At 49.8% G+C, this 22838-nt stretch overlaps 1 protein-coding gene across 1 annotated transcript in view; it reads left to right on the top strand.

Moving 5' to 3' along the window:
* Window positions 1-414: 414 nt before the first annotated feature.
* Window positions 415-22838, top strand: part of ppp5c (protein phosphatase 5, catalytic subunit) — a 50232-nt gene continuing 27808 nt past the window's right edge. The window contains exons 1-4 of the mRNA XM_078241765.1: window positions 415-539; window positions 2217-2458; window positions 13111-13258; window positions 18717-18838. Coding sequence (XP_078097891.1) covers window positions 452-539; window positions 2217-2458; window positions 13111-13258; window positions 18717-18838 — 600 coding nt within the window. The 5' untranslated portion in view covers window positions 415-451. The remainder of the gene's footprint in view (window positions 540-2216; window positions 2459-13110; window positions 13259-18716; window positions 18839-22838) is intronic.

Consider the following 22838-nt stretch of genomic DNA (forward strand, 5'->3'; position numbering starts at 1 on the left):
GCAGTGTGGGTATATTATATTGTGGAGCAGAGTGTGGGTACATTATATTGTACAGCAGCGTGGGTATATTACATTGTACAGCAGTGTGGGTATATTATATTGTGGAGCAGAGTGTGGGATTCCTCTCCCGATAGGGGGAATCCCCTCTGTTTGCCGCGTGATGACGTCACTGCGCTGGGGTTTACGTGTCTGTCTGTTGACGTCACTCCTCAGGCGCGCCTGACTCGTGTTGACGTCACTGCGTGTCTTCGTGTTGACGTCACTGTTCTGGTGTAGACTGCGTGTCTGCGTGATGGCGTCACCGCCGTCCCTGCTTGACGGTAGTATTTCACGACAGTTGCCGTCACCGGCCCCCCCTCCTCTCCTCGGCGCTGTTTGTTTTGCGACCGGTTGCTAAGTGCTGGGGTGAGGGAGAGCGGCTTCGATTTACGGCCGAGCCGGCGGTGGGAAGATGGCGGAGGGCGCGGAGGCGGCGGCGAGCGGCGAGAATCAGGACCAGGCCCAGGGCATGAAGGCCAAAGCCAACCAGTATTTCAAAGGTGAGGAAGGTGCCCCATCCTCCCGGGTCCTGGTCCCCCCCCCCCCCGGGGAGGAGAGGGAATCGGTACCAGCATCCCGGGTCAGGTCCAGGCCCCTCGTGTGAGTGGGAGAGGGGAGGGCCTCAAATCCAGCCTGCCAAATAGTGAGCTATTGGTTACTATGAGGGAGATTTGGCTGCTAAATAGTGAGCTATTGGTTACTATGAGGGAGATTTGGCTGCTAAATAGTGAGCTACAAGTTACAATAAGGGAGGGTTGTCTGCCAAATAGTGAGCTATTGGTTATAATGAGGGAGATTCGAGTTTGTCTTCCAAATAGTGAGCTGTTAGTTGCAATGAGGGAGATTTGGCTGCTAAATAGTGAGCTATTATTCGCATTGCAAGTGGTTCATCTGCCAAATGGCTGTTATTGACAGAGAGGCAGGTTTGGTTGCCAAATAGTGGACTTTATTATGGCTGGCGGATGCTGTGCCAATAGAAGGTACGAGAGAGACTGGCACACTCTGGGTGGGGAGGCACTGCGATGCTGGCACTGGGTTTAATTCGGTGAGATTCACACACACGCACGCACTAACCTCCAATCTGCTGTTTATATAAAAACACGGTACTTGGAAAGTGGGACATTATTTCAATTTAAGTTTCGTTAAAGTTTTATTTTTGTTACAATGCCCCTTCAACGGGATTTGATCATGATTTGCTTCACAAGAAAGAGTAGAAGCAGCGACTGACGGCCTGGAGGGTAACATACCTGCCTCGGAGCCAGGAACTCCAGGTTCGAGTCCCACTCCAGGACTTGAGCATCAAGAAGGTGCGTTCATAACACGGCCAAACAGGCTGATTATCAAATACAGGACATAGAATCCCTACAGTGCAGAAGGAGGCCGTTCGGCCCGTCAAGTCTGTACTGACCACAACCCCACCCAGGCCCTATCCCCGCAATCCCATTGGCGTCCGGTTTCCAACTTCAACTGGCTTCAGAATGAAGTAACAGGCTCGAGGGACTCCTACTCCTGTGTTCCTACCACATGCTGAATTCCAGGAGACAGGCTTGCATCCCCAACCTGAGTACCAGGCACGGGTACTGCCATTGAACTTGTCAGTGGCACTGTCCCCCATTAGAACAGGCAGGTTCTGAAGAGACATGGCACGTTTTGATGAATAAAATCATTTAATTTCCCCTGGGCGTGCGTGCTCCACGGACAGTCTGTGCTGCAGTTAATGTGGAAGTAAGAATGGAAAGTGACGGGTCCCCTGCTCCTGTGGTGGGGTAATTCCACTCCTGTCTGCTCGCGTAGTAATGGGTATTTTATTCCTAATTAGTTGCCAGTATATCCGAGCTGGACGGAGCACAGGATGTGAGGGCAGGGTTTGAGTTGGGTGCTGACGCTGTCCAACGGTCACAGAGGCAGCCATGGAGGGTGTTCTTGGTGCCAAGTCTGCCCCTTCAGAAAGGGGTGGTTGCAACATAGGCTTAGGTTCCTCATCCCGTCCTCTGTCTTGTACTTTGTACACAATCTGTAACGACTGCTGACGTGGAGATTAAGTTAATTGAGTCCTAATACAGTTACTGTGCATTATGGCAGATGCCAGTTGTGTATAACTCCTGGCTAACAGTGCAGACTCTAGTTAGCTGCACTGTCAGTAGTCAGTTTCTAATGCCGGCCTGTTGTTCTTGCAGATAAGGATTACGATAATGCCATTAAGTATTATACACTGGCCATTGAGCTGAATTCGGAGAATGCAATTTATTACGGGAACCGTAGCTTGGCATACTTACGGACTGAATGTTATGGCTACGCCTTGTCGGACGCCACCAAGGCAGTGGAACTGGATAAGAAATACATTAAAGGATATTACAGAAGAGCCACGGCCAATATGGCACTGGGCAAGTTTAAGGCAGCGCTGAAAGACTACGATACGGTGAGTGGAAATCTACAGGTTGTTTTTCCTGATAAAGGATACGGAAGGAGGCCATTCAGCCCCTCGGGCGTGTCTCGCCACTCTGTAAAATTATCACTCGCCTGTGCCCTCCTGTCTCACACACACCCACCTTTGCCCCAGATCCCTTAATACCTGTTGGAACTGAGGCAGCGTTAACTGCAATTTTATGCGTATGTTTGTGTGATGGCCTTCACTCCAACTGTGTTAGTAACAAGAACCACGCAGACTCGAAGCGTTAACTCTGTTTCTCTCTCCACAGACGCTGCCTGACCTGCTGAGTTTTTCCAGAATTTTCTGTGTTCTTTACCAGTTGTCCAGCATCCGCAGTTTTTTTGCTTTTAGTTTAGTAACAATCAGGCTCCCCTAGCCTTGTGAGTTGGACACAGAACCGTAGAAATCAGGAACATTAGAAGTGATTCATTTTGTTAGGAAAAACTTGGATAAACAATACAACATAAGGCGTGCAACTCTAACAGGGGCGCAGGAACTGGGGGACCTGGGTGCATGTGTGTATATGTTGTTGAGGGAGTGCTGAATAAAGTATACAGTAAACTAGGCTTTATCAATAAGGGCATAGAGACAAGAGCAAGGAGATAATGTTGAACTTGTGTAAGACGCGAGTTTAACTTCAGCTGCGGTATTGTGTCCAGTTCTGGGTCCGCACTTTAGGGAAGATGTTAGTGCTTTGGAGAAAGTACTGAAGAGATACATGAGATTGCTTCCAGGCATAAGATGTGCAGCTTAGGTGCATTGGACATGCTAAATTGCCCCTAAGTGTTCCGGGCTGCATAGGTTAGAGGGATTAGTGGGGTAAATATGTGGGACTACAGGGATAGGGCCTGGGTGGGATTGTGGACGGTGCAGATTCGATGGGCCAAATGGCCTCCTTCTGCACTGCAGGATTCTATGATTCTGTGCTAAGGATCACGGAAAATGTGTATTTTTTTAAGTCACTTTTGCAACGAGACAGCAGTTTGTGCACAGTAAGCTCTAACAAAAGCAGTGTGATCATGATCAGATAATTGTCTTTTTGTGATGGTGATTGAGAGGTAAATATTGGCCAGTTAACCAGGTGGAATCCCCCCCCCCCCCAACTTCGGAATAGCACCGGGAGATCTTTTCCATCTGCACGAAAGGACAGATAAAGCCTCGGTTTAATCTCTTCCGCCAGCACTCCGCTGCACTCCGAGTGTCAGCGTGTGTTATTATGCTTGAGCCCTTTCAGTGGGTCTTGAACCTGGAACTTTGTGGCTCAGAGAACAACCAACAGAGTCGCATCCGACGTGGGGTGGAGTCAGGAAAACAGGAAACATCCAGCAGGTCGGACAGAATGGGCCTCGATTTGTCGTCATAGAATCCTTACAGTGCAGAAGGAGGCCATTTGGCCCATCGAGTCTGCACCGACTCCCCGACAGAGGCCCATCCCTGTAACCCCAAACGTTTACCAAGGTTAATCCCCCTAGCCTAAACATCTTTGAACACTAAGGGGCAATTTATCATGGCCAATCCACCTAACCCGCACATGCGTTCGATAAGGTCCCCCATGCAAGGCTTCTCGAAAAAGTGAGCGGGTATGGGATCCAAGGGGCTGCTGCCCTGTGGATCCAGAACTGGCTTGCCCAAAGGAAGTCATGATGTGGAGATGGCGGCGTTGGACTGGGGTAAGCACAGTAAGAAGTCTCACAACACCAGGTTAAAGTCCGACAGGTTTATTTGGTAGCAAATACCATAAGCTTTCGGAGCACTGCTCCTTCGTCAGATGGAGTGGATATCTCTAGTGGAGTCAGATATCCACTCCATCTGACGAAGGAGCAGTGCTCCAAAAGCTTATGGTATTTGCTACCAAATAAACCTGTTGGACTTTAACCTGGTGTTGTGAGACTTCTTACTGTGCTTGCCCAAAGGAGGCAGAGAGTGTGTATAGATGGGTCTTTTTCTAAATGGAGGTTGGTCACCAGTGGTCTGCCCCAGGGATCCGTTCTGGGACCCTTGCTGTTTGTCATTTTCATAAATGACCTGGATGAGGAAGTGGAGGGATGGGTTGGTAAGTTTGTCGACGACACGAAGGTTGGTGGGGTTGTGGATAGTCTGGAGGGATGTCAGAAGTTACAGAGGGACATAGATAGGATGCAAGACTGGGCGGAGAAGTGGCAGATGGACTTCAACCCAGATAAATGCGTAGTGGTCCATTTTGGCAGGTCAAATGGGATGAACATAAATAAGAAATAGGAGCAGGAGTAGGCCATCTAGCCCCTCGAGCCTGCCCCGCCATTCAATAAGATCATGGCTGATCTGAAGTGAATCAGTTCCACTTACCCGCCTGGTCCCCAAAACCCTTAATTCCCTTACCGATCAGGAATCCATCTATCCGTGACTTAAACATATTCAACGAGGTAGCCTCCACCACTTTAGTGGGCAGAGAATTCCAGAGATTCACCACCCTCTGAGAGAAGAAGTTCCTCCTCAACTCTGTCCTAAACTGACCCCCCTTTATTTTGAGGCTGTGCCCTCTAGTTCTGGTTTCCTTTCTAAGTGGAAAGAATCTCTCCACTTCTACCCTATCCAGCCCCTTCATCATCTTATATGCCTCTATAAGATCACTCCTCAGCCTTCTAAACTCCAACGAGTACAAACATAATCTGCTCAATCTCTCCTCATAATCTACACCCCTCATCTCCGGTATCAACCTGGTGAACCTTCTCTGCACTCCCTCCAAGGCCAATACATCCTTTCGCAAGTAAGGGGACCAAAACTGCACACTGTATTCCAGCTGTGGCCTCACCAGTGCCTTGTACAGATGCAGCAAGACTTCTCTGCTTTTATATTCTATCCCCCTCGCGATAAATGCCAACATCCCATTTGCCTTCTTGATCACCTGTTGTACTTGCAGACTGGGTTTTTGCATCTCATGCACAAGGACCCCCAGGTCCCTCTGCACAGCAGCATGTTGTAATTTTTTTCCATTTAAATAATAATCCAATTTGCTATTATTTCTTCCAAAGTGAATAACCTTGCATTTGTCAACGTTATACTCCATCTGCCAGATCCTCGCCCACTCAGTCTATTCAAATCTCTCTGCAGACCTTCCGCTTCCTCCACGCAATTCACTTTCCCACTTATCTTCGTGTCATCAGCAAAGTTTGTTACCCTACACTCAGTCCCCTCCTCCAGATCATCTATGTAAATAGTAAACAGTTGAGGCCCCAGTACCGATCCCTGCGGCACGCCACTAGTCACCATCTGCCAACCAGAAAAGCACCCATTTATTCCAACTCTCTGCTTCCTGTTAGATAGCCAATCCCCAATCCACGCTAACACCCTACCCACAACTCCGTGTGCCCCAATCTTCTGCAGCAACCTTTTGTGAGGCACCTTATCAAACGCCTTTTGGAAATCCAAAAACACCACATCCACCGGTTCCCCTCCGTCAACCGCACTGGTCACATCTTCATTAAAAATCCAGTAAGTTCGTCAAACGCGACTTTCCTCTCATGAATCCATGCTGCGTCTGCTTAATCGAACCGTTCTTATCCAGGTGGCCCGCTATTTCTTCTTTAATGATGGATTCCAGCATTTTCCCAACGACAGACGTTAAGCTAACCGGCCCGTAGTTACCCACCTTTTGGTCTACTTCCTTTTTTAAACAGCAGCGTAACAGTAGCCGTTTTCCAATCAGCTGGCACTACCCCAGAGTCCAGTGAATTTTGATAAATAACCACTAACACATCCGCTATTACGTCTGACATTTCTTTCAGTACCCTGGGATGCATTCCATCCGGGCCCGGGGACTTGTCCACCTTCAGTCCCATTAGTCTACCAAGCACTGCCTCTCTAGTAACAATAATTATATTGAGTACCTCTCCTCCTACCAACACTCGATCGTTAATATTCGGTAAACTATTTGTGTCTTCCACTATGAAGACCGACACAAAGAACTTATTTAAAGTCTCAGCCATTTCCTCGTTTTCCACTATTAAATCCCCCCTCTCATCCTCCAAAGATCCAACATTCACTCGAGCCACTCTATTCCTTTTTATATATTTGTAAAAACTTTTACTATTATTTTTTATGTTTAGAGCTAGTTTAGTTTCATAATCTATCTTTCCTTTCTGAATCGCTTTCGTCGTCATTCTTTGTTGTTTTTTTAAAGCTTTCCCAATCTTCTAAGTCTCCACTATTTTTGGCCACTCTGTACGCATCGGTTTTTAATTTAATACTCTCCTTTATTTCCTTCATTATCCACGGCTGGCTATCCCTTTTCTTACAGTCCTCCTTTATCACCGAAATATATTTTTGCTGAGTACTGAAAAAGATCTCCTTAAAAATCCTCCGTTGTTCCTCAGCTGTCCTACCTACCAGTCTGCTCTCCCAGTCCACCTTAGCCAATTCAGCCCTCATGAAGGAGTACAATATAAAGGGAAAGACTCTTAGTACGGTAGAGGATCAGAAGGACCTTGGGGTCCGGGTCCATGGGACTCTAAAATCGGCCTCGCAGGTGGAGGAGGTGGTTAAGAAGGCGTATGGTGTGCTGGTCTTTATCAATCGAGGGATTGAGTTTAGGAGTCCGGGGATAATGATGCAGCTATATAAGACCCTCGTCAGACCCCACTTGGAGTACTGTGCTCAGTTCTGGTCACCTCATTACAGGAAGGATGTGGAAAAGATTGAAAGAGTGCAGAGGAGATTTACAAGGATGTTGGCATGGACGAGTTGGGCCGAAGGGCCTGTTTCTGTGCTGTATGACTCCAGCCATGACTCCGACTTCGAGTCATCTCTGTGACTCTTGAGTGTCTTACAAGATGACTGGAAAAGCACGGAAACAGGCCCTTCGGCCCAACTCGTCCATGCCAACCATCCTAACTGAACTAGCCCTATTTGCCTGTGTTTGGCCCACATCTCTTAAGGCAGCACAGTGGTGCAGTGGTTACCACAGCTGTCTCAGTGCCAGGGACCCAGGTTCGATTCCCGGCTTGGGTCACTATCTGTGGGGAGTTTGCACATTCTCCCCATGTCTGCGTGGGTTTCCTCCCACGCTGGAGAGGAAATTCCCGAACTTAGGAGCCAGGCGGCTGGAGGCATGGCCTCCAGTGTTGAGCGATTGAAGTTAGGACCCAGAATTGGAAGAGTGTGGCAATCTCAGCAGGCTAGACAAGGTCACAGGAATGGGATTGGGGCGAAGGCTTTGAAAGCAAGGGTGGGAATTGAAAAGTTGAGGTGTGGCCGGACCGGCAGCTGGTCAGAAAACTCACTGGCCCACCTCAAATTGCTCTCGTAGCTATCACCAAGCCAAGAAGCATCAGTACTTCACACCACTCAAAAATACTGGGATTCAACCCTTGAAAACTCTGCATTCTGATGTCTGTAACGAGAAGGAAATGCTTCAGTGCACTCCTGCACGGAGTCATAGAATCCCTACAGTGCAGAAGGAGGCCATTCAGCCCCTCAAGTCTGTACTGACAACAATACCACCCAGGCCCTATCCCCGTAATCACTCGTATTATTTACCCTGCTAATCCCCCTAACCTACATATCTTGGGACACTAAGGGGCCATTTAGCATGGCCAATCCACCTAACCTACTCATTTTGGGATACTAAGGGGCAATTTAGCATGGCCAATCCACCTAACCTGCACATCTTTGGAGTGTGGGAGGAAACCGGAGCACCCGGAGGAAACCCACGCAGACACGGGGGAGAACGTGCAAACTCCACACAGACAGTGACCAAGGCCAGAATCGAGCCCGGGTCCCTGGTGCTGTGAGGCAGCAGTGCGAACCACTGTGCCGCTGGTCATGTCCACCTTTGATCCTTCGAGCCAACAGTTTTATCTTTCAGTGTCACCAATGCGAATGAATTGGTTGTTTATCTTGTTGCTGTTTGTGGGATCTTGCTGTGCGCATTGCATGTTCCTGTGAGTGACTGCACTTCATTGACTGCGAGGCTTTGGCCCACCCTCGGGGATGTGATAAGTGATACGAGCATCCAAATTCGGAACAGGAGTCGGCCATTCCGCACCTCGAGCCTGCCCCATCGTGAGAATCATGCAGAGCAGAAGTGGCCCTTCGGCCCATCAAGCCTGCACTCCACATGTAAAATACCTGAACTCCCACCTTTTTTCTTATTCATTTATGGAATGTGGTCGTCGCTGGCTGGGCCAGCATTTATTGCCCATCCCTACCTGCCCTCCAGAGGGCAGTTGAGTGTCAACCACATTGCTGTGGCTCTGGAGTCACATGTAGGCCAGACCGGGTAAGGACGGCAGATTTCCTTCCCTAAAGGGACATTAGTGACCCAGATGGGTTTCTACAGCAATCGACAATGGTTTCACGGTCATCAGTAGTATTTCCAGATTTTTTAATTGAATTTGAATATCACCATCTGCCGTGGTGGGATTAGACCCCCGGGTCCCCAGATCTCACTTGGGATCTCTGGATTACTAATCCAGTGACAATATCGCTGCCTCCCATGCAAAGAATCACAGAGTCATACAATGTGGAAGAGGTCCTTTGGCCCATCGAGTTCTGCACCGCCACGCAAGACACATCTAAACTCCCACCTAATCCCATCTACCAGCACTTGGCCCACAGCCCTGAATGTTACGGCGTGCCAAGTGCTCATCCAGATACTTTTTAAAGGATGTGAGGCAACCCGCCTCCACCACTCTCCCAGGCAGCGCATTCCAGACCCTCACCACCCTCTGGGTAAAAAAAGCTTTTCCTCAAATCCCCTCTAAACCTCCTGCCCCTCGCCTTGAATCTGTGTCCCGTCGTGACAGACCCTTCAACTAAGGGGAACAGCTGCTCCTTATCCACTCTGTCCATGCCCCTCATAATCTTGTACACCTCGAGCAGGTCGCCCCTCAGTCTTCTCTGCTCCAACAAAAACAACCCAAGCCTACCCAACCTCCCTTCATAATATTCTCTGCACCCCCTCCAGTGCAATCACATGCTTCCCTTGACTAAGATCGTGGCTACTCTGATTGAAGCTTCAACTGTACTTTTCCCATCTGCCTCTATAACCCTTTGACTCCCTTGTCAATCAAGAATCTACCCAACTCTTAAAAGTATTCAATGATCCAGCCTCGACTGCTCTCTGGGCAAGAGAGTTTCACAGACCATTGACCCTCTGATAGAGACAAAGTTCTCCTCGTCTCCCATTAATATATTCCCTCGTTCTAGTCTCTCCCATAAGGGGACGTATCCTCTCAGCATCCATCCTGTCAAGCCCAATGTCCGCTCAGGATGTTATACACTTAGATCACTTCTCATTCTTCTAGTCTCCGGTGGATACAGACCCAAAGCTGTCCATCTAATTTCTGCACAAGATAACCCCTACATCCCTTCACATGTGAACGCACATTTCTTCCTCCTCGTTATATTTCCATGTTAATCCACATCGTTCTTGGTTCAGTCGTCACTTTCTCTTTTCTGAAATGTGCTAACATGTTCGGGTTCAGTTCCACAGAACCAGATCTGTTGCTCATTGGTGGCCTGGTGCAATTGTTTGACTGCGGGGAACATAGAAAGCATGTTGTATTCTGTCTGTATGCACCGCACACCACACGTGTACACCCCCCACACACACACATCATGCACGCAAATACCGCACACATCACACCACAGACATGCATGCACGCCACACACACACACTGCGCACAAGCGTGCGCACACACACCGCGCACAAGCGTGCACACACCGCGCACAAGCGTGCACACACACACCGCGCACAAGCGTGCGCACACACACCGCGCACAAGCGTGCGCACACACACCGCGCACAAGCATGCGCACACACCGCACACAAGTGTGCGCGCACACACCGCGCACAAGCGTGCGCACACACACCGCGCACAAGCATGCGCACACACACCGCACACAAGCATGCGCACACACACCGCGCACAAACGTGCACACACACATCGCACACAAGCATGCGCGCACACCGCGCACAAGCGTGCACACACACACCGCGCACAAGCGTGCACCCGCGCACAAGCATGCGCGCACACACCGCGCACAAGCGTGCACACACCGCGCACAAGCGTGCACACACACACCGCGCACAAGCGTGCACACACACCGCGCACAAGCGTGCGCACACACACCGCGCACAAGCATGCGCACACACACCGCGCACAAGCGTGCGCACACACCGCGCACAAGCGTGCGCACACGCCGCGCACAAGCGTGCGCACACGCCGCGCACAAGCGTGCGCACACGCCGCGCACAAGCGTGCGCACACGCCGCGTGCACGCACACGCCGCGCACACGCGTGCACGCACACGCCGCACACACGCGTGCACGCGCACGCCGCACACAAGCGTGCACGCACACCGCGCACAAGCGTGCACGCAACACACACAAACGTGCACACACGCATGCACCCCTGCAGATTCGAACATATTTTTGGGGGACCCTGGCTGATAATTCCCTGGCCAGTCACCTGCCTCCATGTAAACAACTGAACCTTCACTGCGGCCTGACCAGTTAAAGAGGAGAGAAAAATGTGTGGAACTTGGAGCCCTGAACACAAACAGAGCAGGAAGCGAGCTGTAGGATGGGCTGCAGTTAGTACTTGGAAGCGCCCGTGACTTCAGTGTCCACACAAGATGTCCACCCGCTCGCCCACGCGAGCCTCTCTGCTCCGAAGTGAGGGGAGCTCCGGGGTCAGGCAGTCCTGTTATCGCACTGTGAGTTTATTAAAAAGAAAAGGGATATGTAAGTCCAGACTTTTCCAGTTTTGACCGGCTCCCAACCCTTGTCTCCTGTGCCGATTTGTTTGACATATTCAGTGTGTCGCTGCCCAGCAAATTCTAGAAATGCTGGCAGAGCTTTTAACAGTTGCTGGTGCGAGCGAGCAGTCAGGTGGGTTCACAGAGCTGTCAGGGTATTTATAGTGGAGCGATGGGAGTGATGAATCCTCAGTAAAAGCTTAGTTAGGAAATCATTCCACATACAGTCAGTTGTTATAAATACAAGCTGCGTGTATTTGTGACTTATTTTAGCAGCAGGGTCGTCGCTCCCATTCTAGCCCACAACATTGCCACTAACTCACATCCACCCTTGACACCTTTAGTTTGAAGATGAGTTCTGGATATATCTCGGCTTTCATGTACATGTTTGCATTCTTATTTACCTGTATTAGCTCCGCAGTTCACTGACATTTGAGATTTTTTTTTAAATGGTGGTGGTTACTGGGCATTTACACTGGAAAGCTGGTTCTAGAATGTCTATGGAGCATAATGATCAATGTATTTAAGTATATATCAGGCAGAATGAACACTCGATGCCATTTTCTCACCATGTCAATTCGAACCATGGGAATGTCCCAACAATCCAATTGTGGATCATGTCCTTCCTAACAGAATTTGAGTCGAGAACAATCTGGGCTGTGACAGGAATAGTTGTCTGCTCTGGAACAGTCTGGGCTGTGTGGCTGGGGTGGTGTCTGCTCTGGAACTGTCTGGGCTGTGTGACTGGAGTGGTGTCTGCTCTAGAATAGTCTGGGCTGTGTGGTTGGACTGGTGTTTGCTTTAGAACAGTCTGGGCTGTGTGACAGGAGACGTTGTCTGCTCCGGTACAGTCTGGGCTGTGTGACAGGAGTAGTGTCTGCTCCGGTACAGTCTGGGCTGTGTGACAGGAGTAGTGTCTGCTCCAGAGCAGTCCGGGCTATGTGACTGGAAGATTGCCTGCTCTAGAACAGTCCGGCTATGTGACTAGAAGTTTGTCTGCTCTAGAACAGTCTGGGCTGTGTGACTGGAAGTCTGTTTGCTCTGGAACAGTCTGGGCTGTGTGACTGGTGTGGTGTCTGCTCTGGAACATTCTAGACTCTGAAAGGAGTGGTTGTGTGTTGTTTATCATTCTAGAATCTATAGAATCCCTACAGCGCAGAAGGAAACCATTCGGCCCATCGCGTCTGCACCTACTTTCTGAAAGAGCATCTTACTCGGGGGCCCTCCCCTCCACTTACCCCTGTAACCCTGCACGCTTAGCACGGCCAATCCACCTAACCTGCACATCTTTGGACTGTGGGAGGAAACCGGAGTACCCGGAGGAAACCCGCGCAGACACAGAGAGAACGTGCAAACTCTGCACAGACAGTGACCCAAGCCGGGAATCGAACCCGAGTCCCTGGCGCTGTGAGGCAGCGGCGCTAACCACTGTGCTAAGGTGAGGGGGAACCGATCAGATGGTTTAAGAGCCATGCACAGAGTGGATCACGCACTGGGTTAAGCACAATCTCTCGGAAGTATATCAGCACCGGTGCCTGAAGTAAGCCCATTGGCAATGTTCGGGTCGGACAGGCATGTAGGATTTGAGTCTGGGTGTACGACATTGAGCCACTGTTCACACAGTTGGGCCCACGTCACCTCTCCACTGCAAAGTCAGCTTCCTAATCCCTGATTTCACTCCCGCTGACAGCAGTTAAGGAATGAGAGCGGGATCAACGGGAGGGGCACAGCGGCGCAGAGGAACGTGGCTTTGGAAGGCGTGGGCTTGGTGGGTAAAGTCTCACTCCAGACTCTGTTCCGGGTGGCTTGGGCTAACTTGTCTTTTTGGGGAAAGGTCAGAGCTGCGTAAGGGAACCTGGATTCTGCCGGACATAACCTTTGTCCCTCTCTGTCCCATCGCAGGTGGTCAGGGTGAAGCCAAATGACAAAGATGCAAAAATGAAATACCAAGAATGTAACAAAATTGTCAAACAGAAAGCCTTTGAGCGTGCAATAGCAAATGATGAGCTGAAGCGATCAGTGGTGGATTCTTTAGACATAGAGAGCATGAGTAAGTATTTAAAAACGAGACTTCACATTTCGCTGGCGCAAGCTCGCACTGTTTTCTCCACAGCACTTAGAATCATGCAGCAGACGGAGGCCCTTCAGCCCATCAGTCCAATGCCAGCCCTTTGAAAGAGCTATTCAATTCATCTCACTCACCCTGTTCTTTTCCCCCCAAAGCTCTGCCAATTTTTATTCCCGGCTATTCATTCTTTTTTAAATTCATTCGTGGGACATGGGCGTCGCTGGCTGGCCAGCATTTATTGCCCATCCCTAGTTGCCCCGAGAAGGTGCCGCCTTGGATCGCTGCAGTCCACGTGCTGTGGGTTAGTACAAAGAAAATTACAGTGCAGGAACAGGCCCTTCGACCCTCCAAGCCTGCACCGACCATGCTGCCCCGACCGAACTAAAAAAACCCCTACCCTTCCCATATTTCTCTATTCCCATCCAATTCATGTATTTGTCAAGATGTCCTACTGATGACACAGAGTGAATCATGCACTGGGAAGGGAATTCCAGGGTTTTGACCCAGCGACTGTGAAGCAATGGCCAATATATTTCCAGTTCAACTTTGATACAAAAGTCTGAGGTCACGGACCAACCGACTCGAGAACAGCTTCTTCCCTTGCTGCCGTCAGACCTCTGAATGGATCCACCACATATTAAGCTGATTTTTCTCTACACCCCAGCTATAACTATAACACTATATTCTGTACCCTCTATACTCTTAGAGTATAAGAGAACTCTATACTCTTTATAGAGTTCAAGCATACTCTATGAACGGTATGCTTTGTCTGCATAGCGCACAAGAGGCAATACTTTTCACTGTATCGCAATACATGTGACAAATCGAATCAAGAAAGTTCCTCTTAAATCTGCTTCCATAGCCCTTTCAGGCAGCGCCTTCCAGATCACAACTCGCTGCATTTTTTAAAAAAAAGTTTCCTCCTCTCACCTCCTGTTTTTTTTTCTGGAAGTGTAGAGTGTTGCTGGGGTGCAAGCACTGGGAACACTCGAGTAACACACCCGAGTTGCTTTTGGGCATTTACAGGACAAAATGCTGCTCCGCTTTTTGCCCCCGGAAAGTATCAGCATGTGCATTTTTGGCTAATTTTCTTGTCCCCTACTCCACCCCACCCCTCCCCAATCCTGAGGCTTGTTTAAGTAAAGTTTATTTATTAGTGTCACAAGTAGACTTACATTAACATTGCAATGAAGTTACTGTGAAAATCCCCTAGTCGCCACACTCCGGCGCCTGTTCGGGTAACACTGAGGGAGAATTTAGCACAGCCAATGCATCGTAACCAGCATGTCTTTGGAGTGTGGGAGGAAACCCACGCAGACACGGGGAGAACATGCAGACTCCGCACAGACTCCCGCCAAGCCGGGAATTGAACCCGGGTCCCTGGCACTGTGAGGCAGCAGTGCTAACCACTCTGCCGCCGTGTTTACCCTGCTCCTCCCAAACCTCGGCTCAGTTATCTTGTTTCAAGCCGAGCGCTGCACCTGGGATCTTTCCAGTCCGATTGTCTCGGGGGGGGGAACATCAGATGGCACCACATTCGCCAGCTTTGTTTCCCAGACTGGAGCGCACGGAGACCTTCCGGGGACCCGTGATACAAACAAGGAGCAGGAGGAGGCCATTCAGCCCCTCGAGCCTACCCCGTCATTCAGCGGGATCATGGCTAATCTAATCGTCACCTCAAATCTATATCCTGCCGACTCCACGAAAGCCTATCAACCCACCCCCCACCCCTCCTCGTTTACCAAGAATCTATCTACCTCTGCCTTAAAAGTATTCAGACTCCCAGGAGGAGAGTTCCAAAGACACACAACTCTGAGTGAAAACATTTTGCTTCATCACCATTTTAATTGAATGACCCCTTATTCTTAAATAGTGACCCTCCCCCCTCCACTGCCGGTTCTAGATTCTCCTACAAGGGGAAGCATCCTCTTCACGTCCACCCTGTCAATACCCCTCACAATCTCATATGTCTCAATCAAGCTGCCTTTTACTCTTCTAAACTCCAGCGGACACAAGCCCAGCCTGTCCAACCTTTCCTCATAAGACAACCCATCCGTTCCTGGTATTAGTCTGTTAAACGTTTAAGTCATATGTTTATTTACTAGTATCACAAGTAGGCTTACATTAATATTGTAATGAAGTCACAGTGAAAATCGCCTAGTCGCCACACTCCGGCGCCTGTTCGGGTACACTGAGGGAGAATTTAGCACGGCCAATGCACGTAACCAGCACGTCTTTCAGACTGTGGGAAGAAACCGGAGCACCCGGAGGAAACCCACGCAGACACAGGGAGAACGTGCAAACTCCACACAGACAGTGACCCAAGCCGGGAATCGAACCCAGGTCCCTGGCGCTGTGAGGCAGCAGTGCTAACCACTGTGCTACCGTGCCGCCCCTTCTCTGAACTGCTTCCATTTACATTCTTCCTTCAATAAGGAGACTGGTACTGTACCCAATACTCTAGATGTGGTCTCACTCGTGATTGAGTGGCGGGTTTGGCGCGAACCAACTGCAGCCGCCACATTTGCAGCGACGGGTAGGCTGGCCGCCTCGCCTTGGAAGCGACCCCATCTGGAGAGTTCCTTTGAGCAGCAGGAAAGTCACCGTCTAGACCTGCTGGTAGCTAGTCTTGTGCTGGGCGCCAGGGAGTGCAGATATCTCCAATGCGCCAGCACTAAAACATAAAGAAAGGACGGCAGAATGCAAAGTCAGGAAATGGCCAGGCACTCCGTCCCCCACATGTTCCTGACCCACTGCCCCTCCAACCAACTAATTTACTGAATGCCAGAGAAAAGAGACACATTTAGACCTGTGAAGGGAGAGTCCTTTCCAATCCGGGTCGGGTCACTCATATCAAAGGTCCTGACCACCTCTTGCCTATCTTCAGTAACTTGAGGTGACTTCCAGGACCTAATCAGTGACTCGAGAAAGTCTGCACTCGATTCATATTGACCATTCTACTGAAAGTTTGGTACCTCTGTGCCGCCAGAGCTAATTCTCTGCTTTTATATTTTATACTCATGCCCTCTCATTGAACCATGGAATCCCTACAGTGCCGAAGAGTCTGCACCGACTCTCTGACAGAGCATCTTACCCAGGCCCTCTCCCCCACCCTATCCTGTAGCCCCACACATTTACCATGACTAATCCCCTTAACCTCCACATCTTGGAACCCTAAGGGACAATTTAGCATGGCTAATCCACCTAACCTGTACATCTTTGGACGCTAAGGGGCAATTTAGCATGGCTAATCCACCTAACCTGCACATCTTTGGACGCTAAGGGGCAATTTAGCATGGCCAATCCACCTAACCTGCACATCTTTGGACGCTAAGGGGCAATTTAGCATGGCCAATCCACCTAACCTGCACATCTTTGGACATTAATGGGCAACTTAGCATGGCCAATGCACCTAACCTGCACAGTGTTAGACACTAAGGGGCAATTTAGCATGGCCAATCCACCTAACCTGCACATCTTTAGACTGTGGGAGGAAACCGGAGGAAACCCACGTAAACACGGAGAGAACGTGCAAACTCCACACTGACAGTTGCCTAAATCCAGAATTGAGCCCAGGTCTCTGGAGCTGTGAGGCAGTGGTGCTAACCACTGTGCCACCGTGCCTCCTGTTCTCCAATTCTTTGCAAATAACAAGGGAATCAAACCACCTCCTCTTGACGTTCAACAGCAAACAACCATCGCTGAATCCTGCACCATCAACATCCTGGGGATCACATTTGACCTTAATCTGGATCTGAAAAGTGTGGCTACAAGAGCAGATCAGAGTTGGAATTGCACAGAGTGTGTTTCACCCCAAAGTCTTTCCACCATCGATGAGGCACAGGTCAGGGGTATGATGGAATACTCTCCACTTGCCTTGATGAGTGCATCTCTGAGGGTACTCGAGAATCTCAACACCATCCCAGGCCCCGTCCATCACTTTAAATATTCACCCGCCACCATTGATACACAGTGGCAGCAGTGCGTACCATCTACAAGGTGCACTGCAGTAACTCACCAAGGCTCTTTCAATGGCACCTTCCAAACCCCTGACATCCAGAAGAACTAGAACAACAGGGAACACCACCACCAGCAGACACCTTCCCTGTCTGGAGGTGTGGTGGAGGCAGGTTAAGTGGAGGCGTTCAAGAGGGCGTTAGATGATTTATTTGAATAGAAACAATGTACAGGGGTATGGGGAAAAGGCAGGGGAATGGCACTAAGTCACGATGCTCGTTTGGAGACCGGGTACAGACACGATGGGCCAAATGGCCTCTTTCTGTGCCGTAACAATTCTGTGAAGTTCCCTTCCAAGAACTCACCATCCTGACTTGGAACTACGTGGGGTGGCACAGTGGTTAGCACTGCTACCTCACAGCGCCAAGAACCCGGGTTCAATTCCAGCCTCGAGTGACTGTCTGTGTGGAGTTTGCACATTCTCCCTGTGTCGGCGTGGGTTTCCTCCAGGTGCTCCGGTTTCCTCCAAAGATGTGCAGGTTAGATTGATTGGCCGTGCTAAGTTGATCCTGGTGTCCGGGGATCAGCGGGGCAAATGTGCGGTTATGGGGATAGGGCCTGGGTGGGATTGTGGTCGGGGCAGACTCGATGGGCCGAATTGGCCTCCTTCTGCACTGTAAGGATTCTTCTGTGATTCTCTATCGGCCGTTCCTTCACAGCCGCTGGATCAAAATCCCGGACCTCCCTCCCCTAACAGCACTGTGGCCGTACCTACACCACACGGACTGCAGCGGTTCAAGAAGGCAGCTCCCCCACTGCCTTCTCAAGGGGCAATTAGGGATGGGCAATGAATTGTGGGCCCAGCCAGCGCGTCTCTCGTGCCATGCAAACCACCACCCACCCGTACAAAATCTTAGTTCCTTCAAAAAGTTCAGACCATATTTTAGAAATCATAGAAATCCTACAGTACAGAAAGAGGCCATTCGGCCCATCGAGTCTGCACCGACCACAATCCCACCCAGGCCCTACCCTCATATCCCTACATATTTACCCACTAATCCCTCTAACCTACGCATCTCAGGACACTAAGGACAATTTTTAGCATGGCCAATCAACCTAACTTGCACATCTTTGGACTGTGGGAGGAAACCGGAGCACCCGAAGGAAACCCACGCAGGCACGAGGCGAATGTGCAAACTCCACACAGACAGCGACCCAAGCTGGGAATCGAACCCAGGTCCCTGGAGCTGTGAAGCAGCAGTGCTAACCACTGTGCTACCGTGCCGCCCTATTCTCAGCATGCGTTTCCCATATGAAAGAAGATTCCTTCCCTTGAGCCTGTCCCGATGGCCCATAATAAGTTACGAAGGCATTATCGCAGCTAAGCGTTCAGCAGTCTTGTCCCTCGCACTCCGCCCCACCCACACTTGCACCTTGTACGTGTTCCAGTCTCTCAGTGTCCCGGCTTTTGTTTTGTACCCAGCAATTGAAGACGATTATACCGGTCCCAAACTGGAAGATGGGAAAGTCACTTTACAGTTCGTGAAAGACCTGATGCAGTGGTTTAAGGATCAGAAGAAATTGCACAGGAAGTGTGCCTATCAGGTAAGGAGCTTTTGCTCTGTGCACCAACAGCATAACCTGGGCACGCAGTGGAAGCCTGATCATGGGTTTTGACGGGGTTTGCCTTTGGGTAAGATGCTCCGACTCGTTTTAGCCTCATTCTCATCCATCCCTCGTGATTGCCTCTCGGCTGCTTGCGACCACTCCCAATATTACACTTTGTGCTCGATTGTCCTCATTGTCAAGCCACCACCTCTTGTCCCACGCCACCCTTCCTCACCTGGGCGTCACGCCCTCTCTGGCAGAGCAACATGCAATACCTCTTGTCCAAATCCCCATTCCTCCGGTGATCATCACCGAGCTTTGTGTTGCTTGGTTTTGCTGTCTCTGCCGGCTTTCCACGTTAGCAGAGGGGACCTCAGTCCTCAAGAAAAAGGAACAGGAGTAGGCCATTCGACCCCTCAAGCCTGCTCCGCAATTCTATAAGATCATGGCTGATCCAAATTTCCTGCCCTTTCCCTGAAACCTTTGATTTGATTTGATTTATTATTGTCACATGTATTAGTATACAGTGTAAAGTATTGTTTCTTGCACGCTATACAAACAAAGCATACCGTTCATAGAGAAGGAAACAAAAGAGTGCAAAATGTAGTGTTACAGTCATAGCTAGCTAGGGTGTAGAGAAAGATCAACTTAATGCAAGGTAAGTCCTTGATTCCCTTACTGATCAAAAATCTATCTATCTATCTCAGCCTTATGTATACACAAGGACTCTGCCCCACACCTCCCTGTGGCAAGGAGTTCCAAAGACACTCAGCCCTCTGAGGGAGGGTCGGCACGGTGACACAGTGGGTTAGCACTGCTGCCTCACAGCGCCAGGGACCTGGGTTCGATTCCTGACTTGGGTCACTGTCTGTGCGGAGTCTGCACATTCTCCCCGTGTCTGCGTGGGTTTCTCCCACACTTGGAAAGACGCGCTGGTTAGGGTGCATTGGCCATGTTAAATTCTCCTTCAGTGTACCGAACAGGCGCCGGAGTGTGACGACATGGGGATTTTCACAGTAACTTCATTGCAGTGTTAATGCAAGCCTTACTTGTGACACCAATAAATAAACTTTACTTTAGAACAAATTCCTCCCCATCGCAGACATAAATTGACGCCTCTTTATTCTGAGACTCTGCCCTCTGGTCCAAGAATCTCCCATGAGGGGAAACATCCTCTCAGCATTTACCCTGTCAAGCCCCTTAATCCGATATGTTTCAATGAGATCACCTCTCATTCTTCTAAACTCCAATGAGTGGAGTCCCAACCTGTTTACTCTTTCCCTGGTATGACAATCCCTCCACACCGGGGATCATCCTCGTGAACCTTCTCTGAACTGCCTCCAATGCAATCATATCTTTCCTCAAATAAGGAGACCAAAACTGCTCACAGTATCGCACGACGTTAGGACGGCACGGTGGTACAATGGTTAGCACGGCTGCCTCACAGCGCTAGGGTCCCAGGTTTGATTCCGGCATTTGGTCACTATCTGTGTGGAGTTTGCACATTCTCCTCGTGTCCGCGTGGGTTTCCTCTGGGTGCTCCGGTTTCCTCCCACACTCCAAAGATGTGCGTGTCAAGTGGATTGGCCATGCGAAACTGACCCTAGTGTCAGGGTGATTAGCAGGGTAAATGTGTGGGGTTCTGGGAATAGGACTTGGGTGGGATTATGTTCGGAACAGACATGATGAGCGGAATGGCCTCCTTCTGTACTGTTAGGGATTCTATGGAACATTCTTAGAATAGAATCCCTTCAGTGCAGGAGGGCTTTTGGTCCATCAAGTCTGCACCCACACCCTATCTCTAGACTCTGGCTCCAAAGCTCTCCGTGGCAAGGAGTTCCAAAGACACTCAACTCTCTGAGAGCAGAAATTCCTCTTCCTCTCAGTCCAAAACTGGCGCCGCTTTATTCTCAGACTCTGCCCTCTGGTCCTAGACTCTCCCATGAGGAGGAACATCCTCTCAACATCTACCCTGTCGAGCCCCTTGAGAATCCCGTATGGTTCAATGAGATAATCCTTTTCATAAGGATGAACTGAGACACTCTATCTGTTTGGAACGACTAAACGGGCGGGACAGCCCTACTTTAGAAGAATGAAGACTGAGGGGTGAATGGTTTTAAAATTATGAAGGGTTTACCACTCGGCGCCAAGACCAGAACTAGGGGGCAATAAATATCCGATAGCCAGTAATAAATCCAGTGGGGGATTCAGGAGACACCGTTTTTCCCAGCAAGTGGGGAGAATGCCACAGGGAGCGGCTGAGGTGATTGGCATTGCTGTACTGAAGGAGAATATAGGTTAACACAAGAGAAGGATAAAGCGATTGCGTTGGACAAAGAGGGGAGGGGGAAAGAGGCTCGTGTGGAACATTAACACCAGTACAGACAAGTTGGATTCAAGACAAGTGGCAGAAGGTACAGAGGGGACATGAGGAAAAACCTTTACGCAGAGGGTGGTGGGTGTCCGGAATTCGCTGCCTGAGTTGGTGGTGGAGGCAGAGACCCTAAACTCCTTGAAAAAGGACCTGGATCTGCACCTTAAGTGCTGTAAGCTACAGGGCTATGGGCCGGGTACAGGAATGTTGGATTACAAAGGATACTCGGGTGTCCTTGGGCTGGCATGGACAGGATGGGCTGAATGGCCTCCTTCTGTGATGTAACTTTTCTATGGTTCTTTGGATTAGAGTCATAGAGGTTTACAGCATGGAAACAGGCCCTTCAGCCCAACTTGTCCATGCCGCCCTTATTTTTTTTAAAACCCCGAAGCTAATCCCAATTGCCCGCATTTGGCCCATATCCCTCGATACCCATCGTACCCATGTAACTGTCTAAATGCTTTTTAAAAGATAAAATTGTACCCGCCTCAACTACTGCCTCTGGCAGCTTGTTCCAGGCACTCACCACCCTCTGTGTGAAAAAATTGCCCCTCTGGACCTTCTTGTATCTCTCCCCTCTCACCTTAAACCTATGCCCTCTAGTTTTAGACTCCCCTACCTTTGGGAAAAGATATTGACTATCTGTGGCTGGTCTGTGCCCCTCATTATTTTATAGACCTCTATAAGGTCACCCCTCAGCCTCCTACGCTCCAGAGAAAAAAGTCCCAGTCTATCCAGCCTCTCCTTATAACTCAATCCATCAGGTCCCGGTAGCATCCTAGTAAATCTCTTCTGCACTCTTCCTAGTTTAATAATATCCTTTCTATAATAGGGTGACCAGAATTGCACACAGTACTGAGGGATCTGTTTTTGCGCTAAACTCTATTTAAATTTTACTTATTAGACTCAAGGCTTATACTAACACTGCAATGAAGCCACTGTGAAAATCCCCTAGTTGCCACACTCTGGCGACTCTGAGAGGGAATTTAGCATGGCCAATCCCCCTAACCAGTACGTCTTTTGCACTGTGGGAGGAAACCGGAGCACCCGGAGGAAACCCACACAGACACGGGGAGAATGTGCAGACTCCACACAGACAGTGACCCGAGCCGGGAATCGAACCCGGGTCCCTGGCGCTGTGAAGCAGCAGTGCTAACCCACTGTGCCACCGTGCTGCCCTCAAGTTCCACCTTGTAGCCGAGGGCCAACATCTGGCAGCCCAGATGTTTCGAGCACTTCCCCTGAGGGGCAGTTCTCCTGTATTGTCCTTTTCAAAGACTGCTGTAGCACATTGTGATGTGACCAGGAGATGTCAGGCGTGGCAATGGTACAAGATTACAAATCCTGAACAGCGTGTCTGAGGCAGGATCATAGAAACAGCGTCTTTTGTCTGATTGCATTTTAGCAAAGCTCCTGGTGCCCTTTAACATACTGAAGAAACTACAGCAAATATAAGTTGCCACAGTCACGCCTGTTATATCAGCTTATTTTGCAGCTAACACATTGTAACTTTGGTTACAATGTGGGCGGCACAGTAGCGCGGTGGTTAGCACTGCTGCTTCACAGCTCCAGGGACCTGGGTTCGATTCCTGGCTTGGGTCACTGTCTGTGTGAAGTTTGCAC

This window comes from Mustelus asterias, chromosome 24, assembly GCF_964213995.1.
Source record: "Mustelus asterias chromosome 24, sMusAst1.hap1.1, whole genome shotgun sequence".
Lineage (NCBI taxonomy): Eukaryota > Metazoa > Chordata > Chondrichthyes > Carcharhiniformes > Triakidae > Mustelus > Mustelus asterias.